Below are 24328 nucleotides of genomic sequence, written 5' to 3' on the forward strand. Positions count from 1 at the left end.
AGTTTCACTGTTGTCCAGGCTGGAGTGCAATGGCACCATCTCAGCTCACTGCAACCTTCACCTCCTGGGTTCAAGTGATGCTCCTGCCTCAGCCTCCCAAGTAGCTGTGATTACAGGCGACTGCCACCACACCCAGCTAATTTTTTTTTGTATTTTTAGTAGAGAGGTTTTCTCCCTGTTGGTCATGCTGGTCTCAAACTCCCGATCTCAGATGATCCACCCAACTCCATCTCCCAAAGTGCTGGGATTACAGGTGTGAGCTACCGTTCCTGGCCTCACAGCTTACTCTCTTTACAACAGAAGCCATCCTCTCTGTCTGCTTGGGTCCCAGCCCCTTTTTCTGATTCATTCATTAGTCCATCCAAACCATTTGAATATTTCATGGCAACATTACTGTCTGTCCATCACTTTCTTTGAGGAACCTTAATTTGGCAGTCTGTCCCAGGCTCTGTCTTCTCCCTTCTTCTGTTAATTACTCTTTCACTAATTAATTTTTTCCCAGTGTGTTTGACCCAATGGGCTCCCCTGAAATCCCTTTTCCCTCAGCTTTGCAAAGGGTAGGAGAGGGAGAATGTAAGTGTAAGGCAGAAAAAATGTGATGTGGGTAGAACTTGTTCTGAGAGAGAAGGCTCCATAAAAGCAAAGGGCTAAGTGTGTTTCTTGTTCACTTCAATGTAGTGGAGGTCATGGCAGGAGAGTACCAGGAAAGACACTCCCATCCCTGTAGCACGCCTACCTCCTGCTCACTCACCTCCTTCTCACACTACAGTCAGAGGCTTCTGTTTCTCAGACAATCCGATTCCATTCCTTACACACCTCTCTTTCCCAGTCCCCATCAAGCACACTTTTCAGCCCTTTGGGTAAAGTGTATATTGCTTGAGTCCCTCCCCTGCCCATGTGTGTACCTCTCTCATACCTCCGACCCTTGCACAGCTCTTTCTTTGCGCACTCCCATTTTGCACAAGCTTCTCCCTCCCTGGTACACCTGCGTCCTTTGACCACTCACCTTCCATGCTCACTCGCTCATCCCCCACCCCCAGACACACACCTAGTCTACTCGTGTGCACACTCCCCTTCCTTGGCCACTCCCCTTTCTCCACCCTCCCCGGGCTCTCACACTTGCCCCCGCCCCTGGGGACACCTGCTCTGGCGGGGCAGGGCGGGGATGCGCAGCCGCGGCCCCTTCTCCTCTCCCCCTCCCCGTCCCGCCCCTCCCTCCATCTTTCACCCGCTTCCCGGCTCCCGCCCCGCCCGCCCGCCGCTCCGGGGGGGTCTCCGCCGCCGCCGCCGCCGGAAGGAGCCGCCATTTGCCACCGCCAAGCGCACGGGCAGAGCCGAGCCTGATCCCCGAGCCGGAGCGAGACTGGAACCGGGAGTACGGCCATGGGGGGCGGCCCCGCCGCAGGAGGACCTGGGCGCGTAACCCCGGGGGCCCGGCCCGCTCCGGACCCAGACCTGCGGGGCGCGGCACCCTGAGTCCCTCTCCCCGCCCCCTGCCCCGGCCATGGCCGCCCACCCCCCCGCCCCCGGGCCGCCAGCCCGCTCGGCTCCACAAGCCCCAGAGCCCCGGCGGTGGCAGCAGTGAACGGCGGTCGCAGGCCCCGAAGACCCCGGCCCGGCTCGGCTCTCCAGCGCGAGCCCCCTTCCCAGCCTTGTCCTCTCCCTTCCCCCCGCCGCCAGCGAGCCCCCCTTGCACGCCGCCCCCCGCCCCCGGCGCCCGGACGATGCTCAAGTCTCGGCTCCGCATGTTCCTGAACGAGCTGAAGCTGCTGGTGCTGACGGGCGGGGGGCGGCCCCGGGCCGAGCCGCAGCCCCGGGGGGGCGGGGGAGGCGGCTGCGGCTGGGCGCCCTTCGCCGGCTGCTCCACCCGGGACGGTGACGGCGACGAGGAGGAGTACTACGGGTCGGAGCCGCGGGCCCGGGGCCTGGCCGGCGACAAGGAGCCGCGGGCCGGACCCCTGCCGCCGCCCGCGCCGCCGCTGCCGCCCCCGGGCGCGCTGGACGCCCTGTCTCTCAGTAGCAGCCTGGACAGTGGACTCCGAACCCCCCAGTGCCGGATCTGCTTCCAGGGCCCGGAGCAGGTCAGGCCTGGGCACCTGGCCCGGCGCGGAGGGGTGGGGGCGCGCACCTGGGGGTGTCCGCGGGGCCCGCGAGCAGGGGCGGGGCCTGAGGAGGCTGGGCGGGTTCCCAGGACCCGGAATGGGTTTGGGGTGAGGCCAAGGGGCTGGCAGGGGACTCCTTGAGCGCTTGTTTGTGTTGGGGGGTCTAGGGTCCCTAGGAAGGGGTGGGGCTTTCTCTCCGGAGAGCGCAAAATCCCTTTCACAATTAAGAGGGATTGCTGTTTTCTCCTGTTTCCCTTGCCCCAGGGTCTCCGTAAGCTGAGGGGACCTGTTCTCTTGCAGGTGGGCAGAAAGGAGAGTGCTTCTGTGCCCACCTTGAAGGGAGGGCCGGCCAGCGCCCTTGTTTCGCTCAGCATTCCTCCCGGTGGGGCACTTTTCTTCAGTTCCCATTCTGCAACTTTCTATCTCATTCCAAAGAGTATTCTTTGTTAAAATTTTATGGGCAAAGTTGTCCCAGAATAGTGGCAGGGGGTGTCTCTGTGTAGTGAGAACTGATTCCTTGATTAAAAGGAAACACCCTGCACTCCCATCTCCGCGATTGCTCCCCTTTTTAATACATGGAAACCGAGGACTGTAACCCATCCCAGTCTGCACCAGATCTGTGAAGTAACTTCACAATGATGAAGTGGGGCAAGGAAGGCATGGCTCAGAAGCTCTAACCCTCCTCTCCCTCCAGATCCTAAGAGGAAGCCTTTCCTTTGAGAAGTCTTAAAGACTACCCATCCAAAATTCTAGGAAAAGAGAAGACCCGGTTCCCCTCGTCCTCCCATCTAATCCCGTCATCCCTTTCCATCCCTCATCTCTTTGGTATGGGAAGTTTCCCTTGATCTCTAAGGGAAACTTCTTTTCTGTTGCAGCCTTAGTTAGCCTCTTTCCCTGTCTTGGGTGAAAGGCCTGAGTTTTTTAATGTGGGAAAGTGACCTGAAGAGGAGACTTCCCTGTGGAGGGACGCGGCTTGAGTGGGGTCGGGGTGGTGATGCCTGACAGGACCCTTCCTCACTCTTCCTCCAGGGGGAGCTCTTGAGCCCCTGCCGCTGCGACGGCTCCGTGCGCTGCACGCACCAGCCCTGCCTCATCCGCTGGATCAGTGAGAGGGGCTCTTGGAGCTGTGAGCTCTGCTACTTCAAGTACCAGGTCCTAGCGATCAGCACCAAGAACCCACTGCAGGTGAGGTGCAAGGAGAGGACTCAGAGACTGGGCGAGGACCTTTTAGCTATTGGAATCAGGGAACCTCCAGGGAACCTATTTCATTTACTCTTTTCCCAAAGCCACACTTCCTTCCCCACCATTACCACAGTCTCTTGTGTGTCTGTAAATCCTTCCTCCCTTCATTTATTCACAAAGACATTTATTGGGTGCCACTTATAGAAGTAGGAAGTATAGAAGAAGTATGAAGTGTTGGGGACAACCACCACTCCCCAACCACTACAAAAAAAAAAAAAAAAGAAAGAAAGAAAGAAAAAAAAAAGAAATGCCGGGCGCGGTTGCTCATACCTCTAATCCCAGCACCTTGAGAGGCCAAGACGGGTGGATCACCAGAGGTTAGGAGTTTGAGACCAGCCTGGCCAACATGGTGAAACCCCTTCTCTACTAAGAATACAAAAATTAGCCGGGCATGGTGGCACGTGCCTGTAATCTCAACTACTTAGGAGGCTGAGGTAGGAGAATCACTTGAACCCGAGAGGCAGAGGTTGCAGTGAGCCAAGATGGTGCCACTGCACTCCATCCTGGGTGATAGAGCAAGACTCTGGCTTGAAGAAAAAAAGAGTAGAAAAAAGGAAGGAAGGAAAGAAAAAGATGTTGTTGATGCTAGCAAACATGTAGTGTTTTCTGTGTCAAGTTTTGGTGTGTATTAACTCTTTTAATCTTCATAATAATCTTATTAGTTAGATACTATTATTATCCCGTTTTACAAATGAGGACACTGATGCACAAAAATTTGAAAACTTACCCAAGGTTTCTTAGCCAGTAAGTGATGGAGTCAAAATTTGGGATTCAAATCTAGATGTTTTGGTTTCAGAGCACTTGCTCAATCCTGCCTTTCTAAAATAAGACAGACAAATGATGTCAGACAAGTGCCACATTCTAGATTTAATCAAAGCACAGAGAAGACGGATGTTGATACTGCCTGAAGGGTTTAGGGAAGGTTCCCGGAGCACCCTGCGCTCTTCAGGCCCTCCCTCCCTTTCTGGGACTCTGGAGCTTTTTCTCCCACACAGTGGCAGGCCATCTCCCTGACGGTCATCGAGAAGGTCCAGATTGCTGCCATAGTCCTGGGCTCACTCTTCCTGGTCGCCAGCATCTCCTGGCTCATCTGGTCCTCACTCAGCCCTTCAGCCAAGTGGCAACGACAGGATCTGCTCTTTCAGATCTGCTACGGCATGTACGGCTTCATGGATGTCGTCTGCATAGGTGAGGGCACCTCTCTCTCCTTTACCTGCTCCATACCTTCCTCTTACATGCCTGATTCCCCTGCCCATCCCCTGTTTCATGGCCTTATTTTCTGCCATTGAGGGCCTTTAGTGCTATCCTGGTGCACCCCAGCCCTGACTTCCCTGCTTCTCCAGGGCCCTTTGCAAATTTCCTCACTCTGAAGAAATGCTTGCTAAGTACCTCTGGCCATGGTCTAGGCCACAACTGACCCTGGATTTCTTATTCCTATTGCTCAGGTCTCATTGTCCACGAAGGCTCCTCTGTCTACCGCATCTTCAAACGCTGGCAGGCAGTGAATCAGCAGTGGAAGGTCCTGAATTATGACAAGACCAAGGACATAGGAGGAGATGCAGGGGGAGGGATGGCAGGGAAGCCAGGCCCCAGGACCTCACGGACAGGCCCCCCCTCTGGGGCCACCAGCCGCCCTCCAGCTGCTCAGCGCATGCGGACGCTCTTGCCTCAGCGCTGCGGTTATACAATCTTGCACCTCCTGGGACAGCTGCGGCCACCAGATGCCCGTTCCAGCTCACATTCTGGCCGAGAGGTTGTCATGAGGGTCACTACAGTCTGAACTGGACTCCAGGAGCAGGGATCTTGAGTCAATGCATCAGGCAAGGAAGAGCTCTCATGGCTGCTGGAGGTACCAGCTGGACAAGGTGTTTGGGGCATGCTGCCCCCATCACTGAGGATCTCTGTGGGCAGCCTCAAGGTGGAGACATTGTCTGGGCTCTACTGCCCACTGGGTAGAGACACCTGGATGACATTTCAGTCACCACTGACAGATCCTCACACTCATCCAGAGATGGCCAGTGGGCAGGCGGGGAGAGCAGCTTTCGTTCCCTGGAGAGAACCGTCTTTACCTCAGCTCCTAGGGCCTCCAGCCCCCTAGCTCCACCATGGTGACTTGGTGAAGGGGGACCAATGCCAGAAGAAAGGGGCCGTAGTCCCCTATTCCCCAACCCATGGCCACAGGGCATCTGGCAATAAGACTAGTATACATGGACCTCCTGTTCCCTGCATGAGGGCGGGGGACTTCCCCCTGCTCCACCCCCCCATTGCATGGGGGAAGGGCATAAAGAATCATTTATATGCACGTGGAGACTCCTTTCTCATCTGGGGATTTTCTGGAGGGTTGGGAGGTGTGGGGAGGTTTTTCTGCACAGGTTACAAATCCCAAATGCAGCAGTGGGTTCCGAGTTGGAGGTGTGACTCCCACTTGCTGGTGAATAATTCACATTGGCTGCTTGATGGCAGTGCTCCGAGGTATCTAAGGGGTAGACCTGGACTTGCCATCTATGAATTGTGTGATTTAGAAAAAAAAATCTCTCAGCTATGGTTTTCCTGTCTACCTCATAAGGTTGGAATAAGGATAAATGAGGGACAGGTTGGATGCCATTGCAAAGAAAATCAGCAATGACATAAAGAGATTTCTAGACTAGTTGATGGTTCATTTATTTCAAATAGTAGCTGGTATAACAAATTCTAAAATGTGTTTTTCATCTGGAGTTGCATAGAATCTTGGAATTTTGTGTTGAGTGACATAATAGTTATGGAAATATGAGGGGAAATAGACTTTGCAAATGTGAAGCATGGTGGTTTTTTGTAAGAATGAGAACTACTATGACTCTTTAAATATTGGGGCTTGTGGGCTGGGGAAGGTTGGAGCTATCCACCTTGTTCTGGAGATCACCTGGGTTCTATTAGTCCTTCCCAAGTACTGTGCTCACCCAGAAGAGCAGTGTGAAGTGGATTTGGACTCATTTGGAGTGAGATGGAGGGAATCTCCCTCAATGTTATGGGTCTCCAACCCCAGTTTAAGCTATTCCTATAGTAGTTTAGGGTCACAGGTTTGATCCCGGTGTGCCCAGCTAGTGGTATTAATGGATGGCATTCTGTGTGGAGGCAGCAGCATAGAGGACTGTTGTTTATAGAGAAAAGATTTGGGGAGGACTGGTTAAAATGTGGGTCAGCCTGAAGCCTGGGCACTTGCTTCTGTGACCTTGGGGTTGTGTATTATATGAATGATGCTGTTTTTTTAAGTGACCTATTCAGCAATTAAATAATTCCTTCATTCATGGCTAAAGTCAGATCTGGAGGCCTTTCTTATTATTGGTCCTCCTCTCAGGGAAGGTTCTGCTCTGCCTTCTCCTTGGGGATGTTTTGGAGAAAATGCTTCTCTTGTAAAGGCCCACACATATCCTTGCCCTGGAGACCTTGATACCCTCCCCTCTCCCAGAGGGATCTTGGCTGCTGTCCATGGTGCTGGTATCCAGACCCGCCTGGGGTGTAGGAACCAAAGCTGGGCTGGGGTTCGAGTAATTTCAAAGTGTGGAAGTATATCACTTCCAATTTCTGAGGGAGTAGAGTGGATAGGGAACTGAGGCTGAGCCCTCTATCTGCTCAGTAGGAAACTGTTTCTCCCGAGAAAGAACCCTCTATAATCCCCATCTGGGAGATGGAAAGGCCAGACTTTACTGATTTGCCATTCACAGAAGAGCTGGTGGGGACCAAATGGGAGATTGCAAATCAGAGTGACTACTAATACCTATACTGGCAGGTAGGGCTCAGGTAGATAGGACACATATGGAGCTCCCTGTGCCAAACCTTAGCTGTCCTTTGTGATGGTTCTGCGTGGAAGGTTAGACACACCAAAGGAAATAGGCATACTCACGCATACTCTTGTATCCATTTGCACTCTGCGTCCTAAAACAAGGCCAGGTGAAACACTTTCCCCTTTCCTCCTTCAGCACCAATGGAAGTCTCGGTATAGAAGTTGGGGCCGGCAATCAGTATGGTCTCCTCTTCTTCCCTTTTTGCAACTTAAAAAGATCCTTGTCCAGGAAAAGGATCATGGGAACTGCTGCCCTCTTCAAGTGGGCATTCTTACTTGCCCGATAGAAAATAGGGAGTACGAGTGAGCATAATTCTCATCACTGATTACAGGGGAAAGAGTCTGACAGCCAGCTGGGCTTTATTCTTCCTCAAAGCTCAAATCCAAATCTGCTAAAAATTTGGTCATTTAGGTTCAAATTGAGTTTAGTGATAGAGGAATAGGGTGGAGACTGAGTATACAGTAGGGAAGGACTAAAGAAGGGCAGAAAATGCACAAAAACCTTGATCTTTGTACGAGGCCTTGGGTCTCTGCACTGCCCCTCTATAGATCTTGCGTAATTAGATGCCTCCACAGAAGGCCTGGTGGCTAATGGAGTTTCTGTGGTCTGGGAGCCATGTCTAGGCCAGGAGGCTGAGGTGTGGAGGAGTAAGAAGTATGAAGTGAAACCTCCTTCTACACCCAGCTAATTGGAATATAGTGGGGAGTAGGGGAAGGGGGGCAAGCCTTGACATGAGGAGGGTAATCTGGGATGCAGAAGAAACTGCAATGTGCTGAGAGATTTATTTGGATGGAAGATGAGTTAATCTGTATACATCACAAGAGGAGAGCTGTGCCCAGCGTCTGGGGGGCCAGAGAATGCTGACTCAGGGAAACAGGCTCCCTCTGCCCACCGCCCTTATCCTGCCTTTGGTGCCCCAGGGCTTCTGGCCACCCCCACACTTGGCTTTCATTCTGTCTGATTCTACTTCTCTGCTTGTATCCCTTCCACTGAAGGAAATTATCTTGGAACAACTTTTCCAGAGAGGGCAGAGTGACCAATCTAGGACTTCCTTCAATCCTGGCAGTCCAGGTTCCAAAAGCACTTTCCTTGCTAGAGTCAGCATCCTCTGCCCATCTCTGCAAATTCCTAGCTCCCGGACCATTGGTCCATTTTACAGCTTAGCCCCTGCAGTTACTTTTCACCCCCACCCCCTTAGTCTCTTACAGGAAGCCAGACTAGACTTGGCTGCTCCCACTGCAGACAGAAACATGCCTGGGTTTGTGTTACAAACCACTCTACCAGGCATCCAGATGCCCATTTTTTATGAGGGTCACCCCTAGGACCTGAGAAACCATGGAGTGTTAGGGTCTTGCCTCCAGGTTTTGTAGGAAGTGAGAGCGTGAGAGAAATAAGTGAAGGGCAAGAATGAATATTTGATTTTTTTATTCTAAAATGTATGAATATTTAAAATTTTTCAATATAAAAAAGCCAGAGGTCTGGGCAGGGGCAGGACCAAAGATGTCTCTGCCTGAGAACTAAGTGTTAGGGCAGATCCACTTAATAGTGGCCAGAGAGCAAAGGAGAGTTGTAAGAAATTGTGAACCAGGCTAGGGCAGTTTCACCTTCCTAGGGGCAGGACAAAGAAGGAAGGGGGTAGACAGAGCCTGCTAAGCTGCTTATCCCTTCTGCCACATGGTCCAGATTCAATCTAAGAATGTGTATGATATCACCTCGTCAGAGACAGGCCCTGGCAGGAGACATAAAAAACAAATAAGGCTTCACCCTTCCTCTCGAAGAGCTCACATGCAAAGAGGAAGGACCAACCAGGTATCGACCAGATGCAGAGTTACTGAGCTTATGCTGTGATAAATGCTTAGCCAGCAGCATCAATGAACACTGTGGAAGCCCCAAAAGAGTGGCAGTTGAATCTTTCTCAGGCCATCCAGCATTATTAGCTAAAATCTGATTTCATCCTTGGAGGATGCATACATGATCAGAAGGGCTGAGCAAGGAGGGAGACCATGGTATTCTTGGGGCCTACTGAGTCAGGCCAAGTGCATACTTCACACATTGGTCAGGACCGCCTCCAGTACTTTACTGTGGTCATTCTACCCAGTTTGGTCAGATAGACAGGCCTTAGGGGAAGATGTAGCTCTTGGTCTTGTGCCCACAAAAGATCTTGTCCCTATGATGAGGGAAAGGATGATGATGGCAGCCTCTTTCCACAGGACTATCTGTCCAAAAACTGTAGGTTGATGCTACTTTCAGGCACCAGCACAGTCCGGGTCATGGGTCTGATTGGGGCTGCACCTGGCTCAGGCTGCACCTCAAAATGTGTCAGGATCTGAAAAGGGAAGAAGGTGAGCATTACTATGGAAGATATCTATAATGGGAGAATTGATTGGTAAAGGGCATGTATTATTAGTGTTAGAATGGTCAATGATGGAGTGGCACCTGTGGCCAGTAGAGGACTTCTTGGTTAATAAGGGTGAGGGATTATGGTAGGGAAAAAAAGAGTTTGAATACTCTCACTTATACTCCAGGCCTACAGTGGGCTTATCACATTTCAGAAGATTCATTTTACCAGGTCTTACATATTTTCCTGTGTTTGTTAGGGGAAAGAGCTCACAGCTTTAGAGGGTTAGAGTCTTTCCAGAGTCTGGGGAAGGTATAAAACCTGGAACACTCACCTGAGCCAAAGCCATTTGCAATTCAAGCTCTGCCAGGCGTCTCCCCATGCAGCTGCGCTTGCCAAAACCAAAGGGAAGAGATGCAAATGGGTGGGGGGTGGGACCCTCCCCCAGCCATCGGGCTGGACGAAAAGAATTTGGCTCTGGGAACTGGGCAGGGTCCCTTGAAGTGGCATAGTGACACAGAGTGACCAGCGTCTGATGGGAAGGAAAACAAACTTGTCAGTTTGGGCCCAGAATGGGGACAGGCATGAAGAGGAGGATATTCAGACAGGGACAAAGGCAGGTCCTGGTGGGTGATGGGGAAGTTTTTTGGGGCTACTCTTGGAAGGATCTCTCCACTGTCCCATTACATCCGAGAAAGGCATATCCTAGAGAGAGGTCAAGGGAAGTATTTGAAGGGCTTTTGGGAGAGTGTTTGAGAACAGGGGTGAGGCCCAAGATAGTGAGGAATGCCTCAGTAGAAAGGGTGCATAGGCTCTACTCACATTTTTGGGAATAATATAGTCACCCACATGAATATCTTTGTCTGGGACACGAGAATTTCCAGGTACCACAGGGTACAGTCTAGGTTGCAAAGCACAAAATGGACATGGCAAGGTAAGGCTAGGGGCTGCAGCCTCCTTCTCGTTGTTTCCAGCTTCCAAACCCTTTTTGGCCACAAGTAGAGTGCCATTTTTGTCTGCTGTCTCTCCCTGCTTCCATCCACTATTTGCTTCCCCAGCCCTTCCCCGGCATTTCCTCTTGTTCCTCCTCTCCTTCCCGCTCACCTTAGCACTTCCTTGACCACCGCCTTCAGCAGGGGCAGCTGGGACAGAACACTGGCTGAAGGGTGGGCACTGGAGCCAGGGCCCAGGGCAGCTGTGATCTCGGAGTGGAGTGCTGTCTGTACTTCGGGGTGCCGGGAGAGCTCATACAGAGCCCAGGAGAGTGTGTTGGACACCTGAAGGACAGGTGAAAGCAAGAGAGGTGTTGGGGTGTGGGAACCCAGCAGAGGGCGCAGATTATGGGACAGTCTGGGGCTACGGAGTGCTAAGCCAAGCTGGTGTACCTGGCCATAATGGAGCCCCTGCAACAGAAAAGTGGCCGCAGAGTCTGGGGAGGCTAAGCCCTGGAAGTGGGGATCACAGCACCGAGGGAGAACCTCACCGTGTCCACTCCCGCCAGTAGCAACTCTGTCACATTCCCCAGGATGGACTGGGCAGGCAACTCTTCCCGGAACAGGAAGTGAGTCAGGTGCGCCCCAGATTCCAGGTCCTCCTCGGGCTGTCCTCGGTTCCTCATGGCTGCCTCAGCCTCTCGCCGCTCCACGTGCCTCTGAGCTGCGTGGGTAGAGGGCACGTGATGCCTCGCTACCCCTGGACAGCTTTACACTACCCCATTCTCACTTCGTTCTGTGCCTTACCGAATGCAAACATCTGGTCCCAGTCTCGGCAGAGGCGGCCCCAGGGCCCGGGCACAAGGTGGCGCAGCCACTGGGGCATCGCCATGGTCAACAGCGTGGACACAAACACCGAGCCCACCGCGCGGATGAAGGTCTCAGTGTCGGGCGGTACTTGCGCCTCCAGGCAGCCCAAGCGCGAGCCGAGAAGTACCGCGGCGATGCCTGGTCGGGAGGGGGCGCCGTCAGGGTCCGGGAGGCTCCGGCAGGGCGCCCCGATGACCGACCGCGCAGCTCTATCCAGGGACTCACCTTCCAGTCCGAACTTGTAAAATTCCCCCGCCACGTCTCGAACCAGGGCGGGCGGCCCCATGCCACGTCCCCGCTGGCCCCTCAGACGCCGCACAAGGTCACGGACCACATAGTCCAGGGTTCCGGCGTAGCGGGCGGCTGCTTGAGGCCGGAGGAGGAGCGGGGCCAGGAGACTGCGGAGCCTTTGCCATTCTTCGCCTTCCCTGCGTGGTTGAAGAGAGAGTGCGCATCAGGGAGGTGGGACGGCTCGACGGGGCTGGCTGCAGTGAAGCAGCGCGTTTGGCTGTGGCGGCCGGGAAAGGGATTGCGTCTGCCTCCTTGGGGTACAGAACCCCTGCGCCTGCCTGCGCCTGTCTTCCAGCCCCCTTTCTCCTTACTCATTTCCTGCCCGGAAGGGCCGGGATTCCCGGGTAACTTGAGTCACAGAACCTTACATTCATTCCATCCAGATCCTGGTACCCTAGCCCAATCCTGCCGGTTTCCTCAGTTCCCAGGATTCTGGCCTCAAAGGATAAGGAGGTAGGCGGGGAGTGAGGTTGGGGCTCAGCCCGAGTGCGGGTGAAGTAGACTGGGATGGGAACCCTAAGATGCCCAAAGGTAGAATGAAACAGCCTACCCCCCACCAGGCCCGCAGATAGATAGTTAAGGGACCGCAGCTGGAGATGGCCGCTGAGGGGCGTCTGGGCTTCGAGGGACAGAGAAGACTCACGCGGTGAGCAGTCCACAAGCCCGCTGGCGGCAACGGCGGTGCTCGGTCCAGGGCGAGAAGCTGCAGCGCTCGGGCTGGGGTCCCTCCTGTCGCAACAGCTCCTCGACTAGGGCAGGGGCAGCCACGTACACGGTGCGCACTGTCCCAAAGCTGGCCAGCCAAACCGGCCCGAAGCGCGCGGCGCCCTGCACCTGGGGGAGAAGGCGCAGCGGACCCTTGGATACCTGAGCGAGGACTTTCAGCTTGACCTGTGCCCACACCAAGGGTGTTGACTGGGCTTGGGAAGAGGGAGCTTCTGCTCCTTCTCGGCTTCCCGGCTAGTGTATGCGCTTAATATTGCGAATTCCTCCTCTTTCTCTCATTTCCCACCCCTAGAAAGTTTGAGTGTGATGAGCAAAACAGGAACTTTGCACAAGGCGGACATTCAGGACCTCTCTGATCATCTTGGTTGAGGAGAAATCTCTAAAGGTTCCATGTCTGGACTGTCCATCTCAGGACGAGTCCTCAGTGAATGAATAGGAGCCCGTGTAGCTTTAAGCCGCACGCAGGCGGAGGGTACTGTGCCTTCTGCCTCCAGCACACTTGCACTGGATCTGCAGGGTCTCCAAACCTCAGGACAGTGAGAAGGTGCTTTCCGAGCGCCCTCTGCTAAGAGTCGGGACGGACTCTGCACGGGTCGAGCCACACGGCCCCCCGCCTCAACTGCTTTTTCTTTAATTCATGGGCATCCGTTCTCTGGGTCTCTCACATTTGTTCTGCACTAGTCAGTCCTTTCTGACTCTTTCAAAGCCAGTTTCTCCAGCACTCAGTCTTGGGAAAGGCGTCCCTTCCTACCTGCAGCTCGTGTAGCCTCGACAGTCCCCCCTTGCAGAAAAGTTCGGCCAGAAACCTGGGCGTAGAGGGGCCTGGGATGTCTGCCAAACTCCGGCGCGCAGAGTCGTACTCTCGGTAGCCTAGGGAGGCGCCCAACTCGGACGCCCAGTGTCCGCGATGGAACACTCTGGAGGCGAACTTGAGGGTTTGGGTCATGGTCTGGTTTGGGGAGCCCGCGAAAGAAAGCGCTTCTCCTGAGCATCTTGTCTGAACCCCTATTTAACCTTTGGGTCAGGTGATGACGCCCCGTCTCCAAGCTTTCAGCCAATCCCTCCTCCTGAGTGGTCTGTGCTGGGGATTAGCACCCAGGAACAGTAGGCGGGGCTGGGGCTGACTTCACAACTCCCTTGGGTCTCCTGTTGCAATGACCCTCATGAGAGGGAGGGCCTGAGATTTTCCTCCTGGGAGAGTACCCTAGTCTAGGAGCCTAAAGGTCTCATCCTAAGAAAGGCTATAAGGCTTTTTAGTATGGACTAGGAGACCAAGCTACACCAGTCAGTCTCTGATACTTTCACCACTTCCACCAGGGAGCCCAGCCCCTTCAGATCCATTTCAGGAATTCCCCATCTTTCAGCTCCTCCGGGAAGGGAAGCAGGGAAGAGGCACAACTGTACATGTCCCCACATTCTTGGCTCACTGGGCTGTATCTTCTTTGCATTATTTTCCTGCACTAGCCACATCTTCCCCTCCTCCTTACCTAACATATACTGGGCAGATGGCAGGTGGGTTAATAGGCTAAAATGGCTCCTAGAGCCTCCATCTTTCTTTCTTGAGGATAAGAGGTCTCTTGGGTTTACAAGCCCCCTCCTTCCAGCCATGGGAATTCGGGGCTTGAGAAGCAGAAATGAAGAAATTTTTGTACATTAGTAAAGTTCAAAGATTGTCTCCGGGCTGTTAGAGGAGCTGAGTGGATATGGATGTTCCGATTCCCCAGCTGACTCAGTCTCCTCTGCGGGGCTTTCTGGTTAGCAGCCCCTTTCCACTTTCAGCCTCAGAATCCTCCACATGGCCATGCGGGGTGGCTCATGCCTGTAATCCCAGCACTCCGGGAGGCTGAGGTGGGAGGATGGCATGAGGCCAGAAGGTTGAGACAGGCTTAAACAATATAGCAAAACTTTGTCTCTATAAAAAAAAGTTTAAAAATTAGGCTGGGCATGGCAGCTCATGCCTGTATTCCCAGCACTTTGGGAGGCTGAGGTGGGCATACTGCTAGAGCTCAGGAGTTTGAGATCAGCCTGGGTAACATAGTGAAACTCTGCCTCTACAAAGAATACAAAAATTAGCCAGGCATGGTGGTGCATGCCTGTAGTCCCAGCTACTGGGGAGGCTGAGGTGGATTGCATGAGCCCAGGATGTCAAGGCTGCAGTGAGTTATGATTGTTCCACTGCACTCCAGACTAGGCAATAGAGAGAATACCTGTCTCTAAAAGAAAAAATTAAAATAAAAGAATCTTCTATAGTTTACCTCTGTGCTCCTTACTCCCTCATTCTCTACTCCACCCCTGTCTGGCTCTGTGCCAGTCAGTCAGCTCTGAAGTTCTGGAATTGAAGGTCAATGTGAAAGAGGAGAGGGTCTCCACCCCTATACCTTCCCAAGGATTCTCCAGTGACAACAGTAAAAGGAACACAGATTCCCCAGGTCAAGTCTTAGAGAAGGAGAAGACAGGAGGATGGGAGAAGGCATATGATACATACTCCAGCCTTTCCTGGGAAATGGCAGAATGGGCACGTGTATATACATACATGTTATCCCAGGACCGCAAAGTAAACACAAGTGGTAATTGAGCCCAGCAGGCAGCTTAGATGGACTACATTCCTCATTCCAGCTAAGAAGAGATCGAATAAGAAGGGAGTGCTAATGGAGAGCAAGACCCCACAGCCTTCCAAAGATCCCCTATGGCCCAAAGTCCTCTGACCATCTCAATCAGCTGCTTTGTTTTATGTTGGCAGTGGAGGGACAAGGTGAGAGGAGCCAGGGGTAGTCATGAACACCAGTGGGTTCTGCCCTGGGCAGCTCCCCACCTTCTTTGAGGGAGTACTGTGTCTCAGCTCCAGCGGTCTCAATTGGGAAGACCCGGGGCGCTTGCTCTTTTCTCTAGTCCCTGGAAGACAAGGTCCAGCTAAGGTAGAGTATGTAGTCAGTGACCAGGCAGGCTGGTTTAGGGGGTTACTGCCTGGAGGACGGGATCTTGTATTCTTCGGAAGATGGCTGGGAAATTCTTCCCTCCGTTACGTAGAACTTTCTTCCCCTCCTCAGTTGAGGTGCCTAGATGTCCCACAATAGGGTCTTCACTCTGGGAGAAGGAAAAGTCCAGTAAATCCATGGCCACTGTTCAGACTGCCCCTGGCCCTTAGACTCCCATCCCATCCCTCTGACACTGAGCTAAGTTCAAATACAAAACCACTGCAGCCTGCATCTTGGCAATTTCCCTTAGACGCCCTACTCACCAGGTCCTCCAGGGGCACACGCTCAAACAGCGGGTGCTCTTCAAAATGAGTGCACATCCAGTCATGTAGCTCCAGCACATCGGTTATGGTATACACCAGCCCCTGCATAGGCAAAATCACCCTACACAGGGGGCTGCATGCAACATCAGCAGCCAAACGATGGGAGTGGTGGTGTGAGTCCCTAAATGTACACCCACTGAATTCTTAGTGAAAGGCCCCTGAGTAGGATATTCACCCCATCCTCCACCCATCCCGACTCACCCCAACTCTCAGCACATAGGCATATTCTGCTAGCAGTGTGGGACTGATAATTCGCCATTTGTGCTTTGTCCGCTTGAAATGTGGGTCGGGGAAGAGGAAGAACATCTTTGTCAGCTGTGAGACAGACACACATGAACAGGGTTGTGACAGCCCGGCCTGCATGCCCTTACCTGCTTACCCGCCTAACCCACCAGGACCCCTCCCCACCTGGCCCTTGTAGAAGAAGTTGGGAAGGTGCTTCATGGCATTGCTACGGAGACAGGCGATGTTCTGGAAGCCACCTCCGGGAGCTGCGCGTAGGGCCCGAATCCGGTCTTGTACATAGTCTGAGACCTTCACCCGGATCTCCAGACCCAGAATCAGTGTGTCTGGAAACAGTGGTGACAGTTCCACTGGACATAGAAATAGCAATGGAATCATCAACTTGTAGGAAGTGCAAAGGGGTCAACCCAGGAAAGGAAGCCTCAATATGCAACTACCAAAGTTGAGAATGGCAAGAGAGAACAGAGATACACATACAGATAGTTTTATGCTGAAGAGGCTGGGGGAGAAATCAAAACTGTCACCAGGACAAGAATGGGAGTGGTGAGAATACGCATATATTTGCTATTTCTTTAGAGTTTCCACTGCGTTTTCACACATTGTGTTATTTCATCCTTAGAACACTCTGTGGTAAACTGTGAAGATGAGGAAACTGAGGGTCAGAAATGCCCAAGATCATAGAGTTAAGAAGGGGTAGAACTGGAACTAATTTATTTGAGGTGGAGTTTTGCTCTGTCACCCAGGCTGGAGTGCAGTGGTGCAATCTCAGCTCCCCACAACCCCTGCCTCCCAGGTTCAAGCGATTCTTGTGCCTCAGTCTCCTGAGTAGCTGGTCTCGAACTCCTGGCCTCAAGTGATTCACCTGCCTCAGCCTTCCAAAGTGCTGGGTTACAGGTGTGAGCCACTGTGCCTGGCCAGAACTGGACCTGAATCCAAGGTTTCTGCCTCTATATACCATGTTCTTCCTCTCTATCAGGCTGTTATCTGTTTGGGAACATCTAAAAATAGGGAGTGGCTTGGCATACATGGGTGGGACAATACAGATAATACAAGAGGAACCTAAAAAGCAGGAGAGTGGGACAGAAGGAATGAGACTTGGCGAGGGAGGGGCAAGGGGGAGGGGAGATGGTAGAATCCCTGAGAAAGACAGTTCAGGATCACTGGCCACAATGGCTAATCTCTGACGCTTGTGCTGACCAGCTCACTGACCCGGCACCTGGCAGGTGAAATGGCTCATGTAGGGACTGAAGCCAGATAGGACGACCCAGGTTACAAGAAGCATTTGAATCAGCCCCCTCCATTCTCCAGGGCAAAGGCCACAAACCCAGAGTAGAGGGAAGGTAGAGAGCCCTTCCACGCTGATGTCACCAGTGTCTGGATGAAAGGGGAAAGGCCAGTTATGACCCCCCACAAAACCCGCTGAGGCAGCAGAAACTAGGCCTCTTCTCACCCCAGAGAGAAGGCCTGAGTGTTACCTAACAGGCCACCATAGCCACAGCCTATGTCTGCAAACTCCACTTGGGCCTGAGCTCTCTTTTCTTTCTCATCCTTTGGGTCATCGTGACTCTGATTTTGAGTGAGTGGAGCGAAGAACTCTGGGTATAGCTCAGACCAGTCCATCTCCTCTGGCTTCACAGGGCTGTTGGAAAGAAGACACAGAAGCATGAAAAGGTTGGTCACATTATTGCAAAAGTGGTACTGTGAGTGTGTGGGTGGGTGAGGGTGGGAGCTAAATGGGAGGAGGGTTTCTCAAAAATTCTGTAACCCTGGGCCCTGTGGCCTCTAACAGGGACAATGGAAACCACCCTTAACCCCCCGGGGTGAATCATAGGTCCATCATGAGACCCATAATCGCTGATCTGCCTAACTCCACTTCTGGGGGTTGATGTGACCTTGGCCGCGAAGCTGCCCTTTCTGGGGCACAAGTTCCCCTTCTTGTTAGACTGGCTGCCTAACGCACTGCGATCCTACTTTGTGTTTGTTTTCTGCAGGGAGGGAAGGTAAGGTGTGGGCAGGATTGTGTATATGTTTGCCTTTTTATTAAATCCAACAGCAAAAGCAAAAGATGGAAACCACATTGCGCCTCTATCACTTCAGTCTCAGTAACAATTTATTTCTCTTCCCAAACTTGGCAGCGCTACCGACTTAGGCCCGAAAGCCACGCCCACTCCCAACCCGCCAACTCCTCATTCCGTCGAATCTCCCGGTCCCACCCCCAAAATGACGTCACTCATCTGATAATCCCTGGTCTATCCCAAATCCTCCCAGCAGTCTCAGCACAGCTGCTCTCCCGGCTGCTTTGAGAATCCCGCCCTCCTCCCTCCCTCTGCCTGCTCCTTACTAGCGCAGCGTGTGGTCCGCCATGGGGTTGGAGTGAGCACGTTGCCGGTAGTAGCGCTTCTGAGGCGGCGGGGCCTCTGCTCCGGCAGCGTTCCAAGACTCGGCTGCCATGATCCCAGTCCCAGGTTTCTCTACCAAACCCACGTGGAGGGGCAGGCCGGGGGCGCAGGTTAATGACGCAGACAAGCGCTTTGGGGGCAGATCCCGCCCCTTAAAGACCCAGGAGCAAATTCGGCTGGGCTGGGTTGAGCTGGGTGGGGAGGGCTGTAAGGAGCGAGTGCTGGAGGGAATCTCTGCACCGTTAGTCTTCGACTGGGAGAGCGAGGCCAGGCACAGGCACCCAACAGTTTCCCTTAGCTTGCTTCTGCCTGGTCTGGGATACCATCCTAGTTGCAGGCACCTGTGCACCCCACAGGTGAGAGGGGTCTAGAGACCTGGCCTCCTACAGTAGCGTCAGTCCTTGCTCCTCTCCCCTTACTCCTGGTCTCGGACCAGTGCGTCCCGTCTGACTTGTGTGTGGTCCCGCCTGGGTTTCGCCGGGTGTGCGCTCTGGGCTGGGGCGGGAGGCGCAGCTCCTCATTCCACCTCCAGGAAGTCGAACTGGAGGAGGGAGGGCAAACTCAGGGAGGCGGGGCTCGGCTCTCGCCACGGGGACAGCACGACGGCCCACGGCCCCCCGCCTCTACCCCGCTCCGGATCCGGGATCTGAGCGCCGGCCGAGGTGCCCGGGCACTCCCTCGGCGGGCCGGATGGCGGACCCGGGCCCAGATCCCGAATCTGAGTCGGAATCGGTGTTCCCGCGGGAGGTCGGGCTCTTCGCGGACTCTTACTCGGAGAAGAGCCGGTTCTGCTTCTGTGGGCATGTGCTGAACATCACGCAGAACTTTGGGTCCCGCCTCGGGGTGGCGGCGTGCGTGTGGGACGCGGTGAGGAATGCGCTGCGCCGGGTTAGGGTCTGTGGGAGGTCCAGACTCCGGACTCCGCCTCTCCCATATGGAGCCATCCTCCCGACTGTCTTTTTCTCTCTCTTATCTCCCGTAGGCCTTGAGCCTGTGCAATTATTTCGAGAGTCAAAATGTGGATTTCCGAGGCAAGAAGGTGATTGAACTGGGTGCGGGGACAGGCATCGTGGGGATCTTGGCAGCGCTGCAGGGTGCGTAACCTGACTTTGAGGCAGGAGAGAGTGGGGACCCAGGGGCGGGGAGAAACAGGCACTTCGTGGATCTTTGGGGAGGGGGAGTACTTTGGACCCAGTCCAACCCCTTCTTTTTAAGAAACTTTTAAAATTTGTTTTTAAAAAGTTTTGTGTACCAGACAGCGCGAATTGCCTGTCAAAGCACCTAGGGTGGGAGATTGGGGAGGGCAGGAAGTAAAACTCAGGTAGGCTTTATAGGAGTTGCTTTATCGTGTTGCTTTTTTTTTTTTTTTTTTTTTTTTTTTTTGAGACAAGGGTCTCAGTCTATCGCCCAGGCTGGAGTGCAGTGGCTCGATTCCCACTCACTGCAACCGTGGCCTCCCGAGTTAAAGCGATACTCATGCCTCAGCCTCCCAAGTAGCTGGTATTACCATACCGGGGTAACTTTTGTAGTTTTAGTAGAAGATGGGGTTTCACCATGTTGGCCAGGCTGATCTCAAACTCCTGACCTCAGGTGATCCAACTGCCTCAGGAGGTGCCTGGGATTACAGGTGTGAGTCACTGCACCTGGCTTTGTGTTGCTGTCTGTGATATCATGGAGAATGCTATCACTTAAAAGCTCCTTGGCCTTGGACATGGTCTTCTGTCAACATACACATATGGGGATACTCTGTAGGGAGACTTGCGGACATTAGACTTCATGAGTGCTTCATAACTTTATTATGAATACGTTTCAGATTCCTTAGGTTTTCATTGCTAGGAGAAACAAGCTTATGAGTTTACAAGGGTTAAGATGTGTTTTGTAGGAAGTGGAGGTAGGAATTAGACACTGCAGACTTGGAAAAGGAAAAGGTAAGGAAAAATTTGCTTCTGTTTTCTCAACAACCAAAAATTACAGAGGAAACAGTTTCACAAATTATAATCTAATGGGCAGACAAAAACCTAAAATTGAAAGCACTCATTTAAAAATTCTTACAGTGTCATCTGCCTAGGAATGCAAATTAACACGTCTCTGTTCATAGGGACAGAACTAGGTCATATTAAGGGAAGTCGAGCCAGGTGTGGTGGCTCACGCCTGTAATCCCAGCTCTTTGGAAGGCCGAGGTGGGTGGATCACCTAAGGTCAGGAGTTTGAGACCAGCCTGACCAATGTGGTGAAACCCCATCCCTACTAAAAATACAAAATTAGCCGGGTGTGGCGGTTTATGCCTGTAATCCCAGTTACTTGGGAGGCTAATGTAGGAGAGTTGCTTGAACCTAGAAGATGGTGATTGCAGTAAGCCAAGATTGTGCTATTACACTCCAGCCTGGGCAGCAGGAGCAAATATCTGTCTCAAAAAAAAAAAAAAAAAGAGAGAGAAGTCTTCTTAGAGGCAGACATTCATTCTTCTATTCATTCAACCAAAATGTATTTCAAGTCCCCTGTGTACCGAGAATCATGCTAGGTATTGGGGATTCAACAACGAATAAGACAGATTTTCTCTCCCCACTGAGCTTATGGTCTAGTGAGGGAGACAGAGGACGATACCATAGAACAAGAACTCTGGCGAGGTGTGCATGGAGCCTGTGGACATGCTCTGTCCATGTCTACCATGACTACCTGGGAAGCCACCAAGGGAAGCTCTCTGAGGTGAGAAGGAGGTGAACAGTGTGAACACAGCAGGCCCACTAACAGTGGAGGGTGCCAACAGCAGTTTTTGCATGAAGCATGGGTGGATGCAGGCAGTTATCCTAAAAAAGGAGAGAAAAGGCATGCAGTATTGATGGGAACACTGGCTTCACTTGTTCCCAGACTGGCTTCTCCTTCTTTGCCCCCTATTTAGCTGTAAAGTCAGAAAGCTGGATGTCATCTCGTTTTCTCCCCTCACATTCCAGCAATCACCCAATCCTATGAGTTATATGTTCTTTTTTTTCTTTCTTTTTTAATTTTTTTATTTTTCTGAGATGGAGTTTTACTCTGTCACTAGGCTGGAGTGCAATGACATGATTTCGGCTCACCACAACCTCCGCCTCCTGGGTTCAGATGATTGTCCTGCCTCAGCCACCCGAGTAGCTGGATTACAGGCATGCGCCACCACGCCCGGCTAACTTTCTATTTTTAGTAAGGACGGAGTTTCTCCATGTTGGTCAAGTTGGTCTCAAACTCCCAACCTCAGGTGATCTGCCTGCTTCGGCCTCCCAAAGTGCTGGGATTGCAGGTATGAGCCACCACGCCCCATCTGACCTTTTGTTTTTTCTTTCTTTTCTTTTTTTTTTTTAAAGATGGAGTTTCATTCTTCTTGCCTAGGCTGGAGTGCAATGGTGTGATCTCGACTCACGGTAACCTCTGCCTCCTGGGTTCAAGCAATTCTCCTGCCTCAGCATCCCGAGTAGCTGGGATTACAGGTGTGCACCACCATGCCTCACTAATTTTTGTATTTTTAGTAGAGATGGAGTTTCACCATGTTGGCCAGGCTGGTCTTGAACTTCTGGCCTCAAGTGATCTGGCCACCTCAGCCTCCCAAAGTATTGGGATTACAGGTGTGAGCCACTGCACCTAGCCAGGTTATATGCTCTTAATACTTCCCCAGTTGTCTGCTCCTCTTTTCATCATCTCTAGTTCAAGCCACTGGCATCTCTTGCCTGGATTTTCACAAGAGCCTTCAAGCTTCTTCATGGGGAAGTATGACATGCTCAACTAGACCTTGTGACCTTCCTCCACCAAACCCATTTCTCCTTCAGACTTCCCTATCTCAGTGAATCAAACCACTGTGCACCCAATGGGAAACCTACACATCACGGCCCTCTTTCTCACCCCCATGTCCATTATTCAGTCTATCTCCTAAAAGTCTCTTGAATCCTCTCATGTCTTTCTGTCTCCACTGACGGTTCCCCAGTCCAAGCCATCGCAATCACTTGCCTGGACTACTACAACAGTCACACTGGTCTTCCTGCTTTGACTCCTTGTCCTCATCTAGACCTCTGTGCTTCCACCCAGTGGTCAGAGTGATCTTTTCAAAATAAAACTGTAATCGTGCACCCTCTCCCCAAATCTTTCAATGGCTTCTTGGTGCTTTCAGGACAGAACCAACACCTATGGCATGGCCTCCCAAGTCTGACCTCTCTCTTTCTGTGCCTCTTCCTCTCTTGTTTTTCTTGGGCTGCCTATTGCCCATCCATCAGTTCCTCAAACCTACTCTGATGTTCCCTTTTCTGTCTGAAACTTTTTACCATCTGCTTAATGCATATGCATCCCTCCTTCCCCAGCTGAGACATCACTTCGAAGGGAAGGCCTCCATGGTACTCCCACCCCTAGGTTAGCTTAGCCCCTCCTAGTGCATACACAGCTGTGCTAACTGGGCTAATTTTAACTTTGTTACCATTGACCTTAGGTGGGTCCTAAGTGCTTCCTGGTTAGCCTAGTACATTCTTTTGTCCACTTTTTCTGCCACTCTTCTGAACAACTGTTTCTTACCTTATTATTCTTCCAAACTTCAAATGCCTTCTCTGCCGTCTTCATCCGTACCTGATGACTTTGTTTCCTATCTCTCTCTCTCTTTTTTTTTTTTTTTTGAGATAGAGTCTCACTCTGTTGCCCAGGCTGGAGTAAGTAGCTCGATCTTGGTTCATTGCAACTTCACCTCCCAGGTTCAAGTGATTCTCCTGCTTCAGCCTCCCAAGTACCTGGGATTACAGGCACATGCCACTACGCCTGGCTCATTTTTGTGTTTTTACTAGAGATGGGGTTTCACCATGTTGGCCAGGCTGGTCACGAACTCCTGACCTCAAGTGATCCACCTGCCTCGGCCTCCAATAGTGCTGGAATTATAGGCATGAGCTACTGCGCCCAGCCTGTTTCCTATCTCTAATAATTGCTTCTGTTTTCTCAGAAAATGTCCACATAATATTCCTATCACAGCATCCACTTACGTAACTGCGTCTGCATCTGTGTGCAGTGCCTTCTGTTACCACGGATGAACACACTGTGCTAGCAAAGGTCAAGCCCCCCACTTGTCACAGACCCCAAACCTTTCTGCCTACTCAAAGACATTGTTCCAGCAATGCCCACCCTCTCTCTCCTCTATTCTCAATTTTTCCTTTTCTTTGGATCATTCCATATATAGTAATATAGGGAATATAAAAATGCATATAAATGTGCTATAATTTCTCCTATTTCAGAAGAAAACCTCTTGATCCTACATCTCCCTTCAGCTACCACTCCATTTCCATGCTCCACTTTAAAACAAAAGTCCTCAAAAGAGTTAATATTCAGTGTCTCTAGTCCTCTCCTCTTAGTCTTTCCTTAAACTGTTCCAATTAGATTTTTACTCCACCATGCCCCCTTCAATCTAGTTGCTCTAGTTAAGGTCATGAGCTTCATTTCCAACTCCAGGTTGTTAAATGTTTGAGTCAGTTATCAGCCTACCTTTGTTGACTTTGCATTTGATGTTGACACTCCCTCCTCCTTGGAATACTTCCTTTGGTTTCCAGGGCACCACACTTCTGGTTTCTGCTTAGCTGGCAGGCACTCCCTGTCTATGTTTTTTTGGTGGCTCTTTTTCTTTTTCTATTACCGGATTGGTATAAAAGTATTGTTGGTTCTTTTTCATCTCCACAACTGAAAATGTGAGTGCCCCAGGGCTCAGGGGCAGTCCTTTCATCCCCTCCTTTCTTGTCTCCCTCACTCCTGAGCAGCCCATCGCCTCATGGCTTTAAATGCCCTGTTGATGGTTATGACTCTAAGACCATCCCATTTCTATCTCCAGACTTGTTTGCATAACCTAGTACCTACTCATTACCTTTATGTGGTTGTCTGATGTGATGTAGATGTCCATTTCAGATTTAATGTGTCCAGAAAATGAACTTGTGATCTTCCTGTTCAAACTGCTCCTCCTACAACCTTCCGCATCTAAATGAGTGGCAATTTCGTCTTCCTGTTGGTTAGGCAAAACATCTGGAAACCATCCTGAGCTTTTTTTTTTTTTTTTTTTTTTTTGTAAAAATGAGGTCT

General features: G+C 51.9%; 4 protein-coding genes across 5 annotated transcripts in view; 2 read left to right on the forward strand and 2 right to left on the reverse strand.

Moving 5' to 3' along the window:
* The first annotated feature begins 1299 nt into the window (after positions 1-1299).
* On the forward strand, positions 1300-5646 carry MARCHF9 (membrane associated ring-CH-type finger 9). The gene is made up of 4 exons (XM_017536105.2): positions 1300-2081; positions 3132-3287; positions 4340-4532; positions 4790-5646. Exons 1-4 carry the CDS (start codon positions 1725-1727, stop codon positions 5122-5124), a joined length of 1041 nt encoding a protein of 346 aa, XP_017391594.2. The 5' UTR covers positions 1300-1724; the 3' UTR covers positions 5125-5646.
* A 2921-nt stretch (positions 5647-8567) lies between these two features.
* CYP27B1 (cytochrome P450 family 27 subfamily B member 1) lies at positions 8568-14267 on the reverse strand. The gene is made up of 9 exons (XM_017536255.2): positions 13074-14267; positions 12240-12430; positions 11531-11733; positions 11243-11443; positions 10987-11159; positions 10608-10780; positions 10326-10404; positions 9838-10035; positions 8568-9491 (listed from the first exon to the last, which is right to left on the reverse strand). Exons 1-9 carry the CDS (start codon positions 13266-13268, stop codon positions 9378-9380), a joined length of 1527 nt encoding a protein of 508 aa, XP_017391744.1. The 5' UTR covers positions 13269-14267; the 3' UTR covers positions 8568-9377.
* Positions 14268-14841: 574 nt separating this feature from the next.
* Positions 14842-18356, reverse strand: METTL1 (methyltransferase like 1). Its single transcript, XM_017536267.2, has 6 exons — positions 18205-18356; positions 17339-17502; positions 16029-16213; positions 15822-15935; positions 15561-15662; positions 14842-15406 (listed from the first exon to the last, which is right to left on the reverse strand). The coding sequence occupies exons 1-6, from the start codon at positions 18312-18314 to the stop codon at positions 15272-15274; spliced, it is 810 nt and encodes a 269-aa protein (XP_017391756.1). The 5' UTR covers positions 18315-18356; the 3' UTR covers positions 14842-15271.
* Positions 18293-24328, forward strand: part of EEF1AKMT3 (EEF1A lysine methyltransferase 3) — a 10922-nt gene continuing 4886 nt past the window's right edge. Inside the window, exons 1-2 of one of the 2 annotated variants that reach the window (XM_037741247.1) lie at positions 18293-18618; positions 19245-19356. In XM_037741247.1, coding sequence (XP_037597175.1) covers positions 18313-18618; positions 19245-19356 — 418 coding nt within the window. In that variant the 5' untranslated portion in view covers positions 18293-18312. Of the gene's footprint in view, positions 18619-18651; positions 19130-19244; positions 19357-24328 lie in introns of those variants that run through there. The other variant, XM_017536268.2, reaches the window with a different exon arrangement.

Source organism: Cebus imitator, unplaced genomic scaffold (genome assembly GCF_001604975.1).
Source record: "Cebus imitator isolate Cc_AM_T3 unplaced genomic scaffold, Cebus_imitator-1.0 Scaffold96, whole genome shotgun sequence".
NCBI classification, from domain to species: domain Eukaryota; kingdom Metazoa; phylum Chordata; class Mammalia; order Primates; family Cebidae; genus Cebus; species Cebus imitator.

Coding starts and splice junctions, on each gene's coding strand:
- MARCHF9 (XM_017536105.2), top strand. CDS start 1,725: ATGCTCAAGTCTCGGCTCCGCATGTTCCTGAACGAGCTGAAGCTGCTG. Junction 2,082..3,131: donor GCTTCCAGGGCCCGGAGCAG/GTCAGGCCTGGG, acceptor CTCTTCCTCCAG/GGGGAGCTCTTGAGCCCCTG. Junction 3,288..4,339: donor GCACCAAGAACCCACTGCAG/GTGAGGTGCAAG, acceptor TCTCCCACACAG/TGGCAGGCCATCTCCCTGAC.
- CYP27B1 (XM_017536255.2), bottom strand. CDS start 13,268: ATGACCCAAACCCTCAAGTTCGCCTCCAGAGTGTTCCATCGCGGACAC. Junction 12,431..13,073: donor CGAGGCTACACGAGCTGCAG/GTAGGAAGGGAC, acceptor CTTCTCCCCCAG/GTGCAGGGCGCCGCGCGCTT. Junction 10,781..10,986: donor TACTGGCGGGAGTGGACACG/GTGAGGTTCTCC, acceptor CCTGTCCTTCAG/GTGTCCAACACACTCTCCTG.
- METTL1 (XM_017536267.2), bottom strand. CDS start 18,314: ATGGCAGCCGAGTCTTGGAACGCTGCCGGAGCAGAGGCCCCGCCGCCT. Junction 15,663..15,821: donor CCTATGTGCTGAGAGTTGGG/GTGAGTCGGGAT, acceptor TTGCCTATGCAG/GGGCTGGTGTATACCATAAC. Junction 15,407..15,560: donor GTGTGCCCCTGGAGGACCTG/GTGAGTAGGGCG, acceptor TCCTTCTCCCAG/AGTGAAGACCCTATTGTGGG.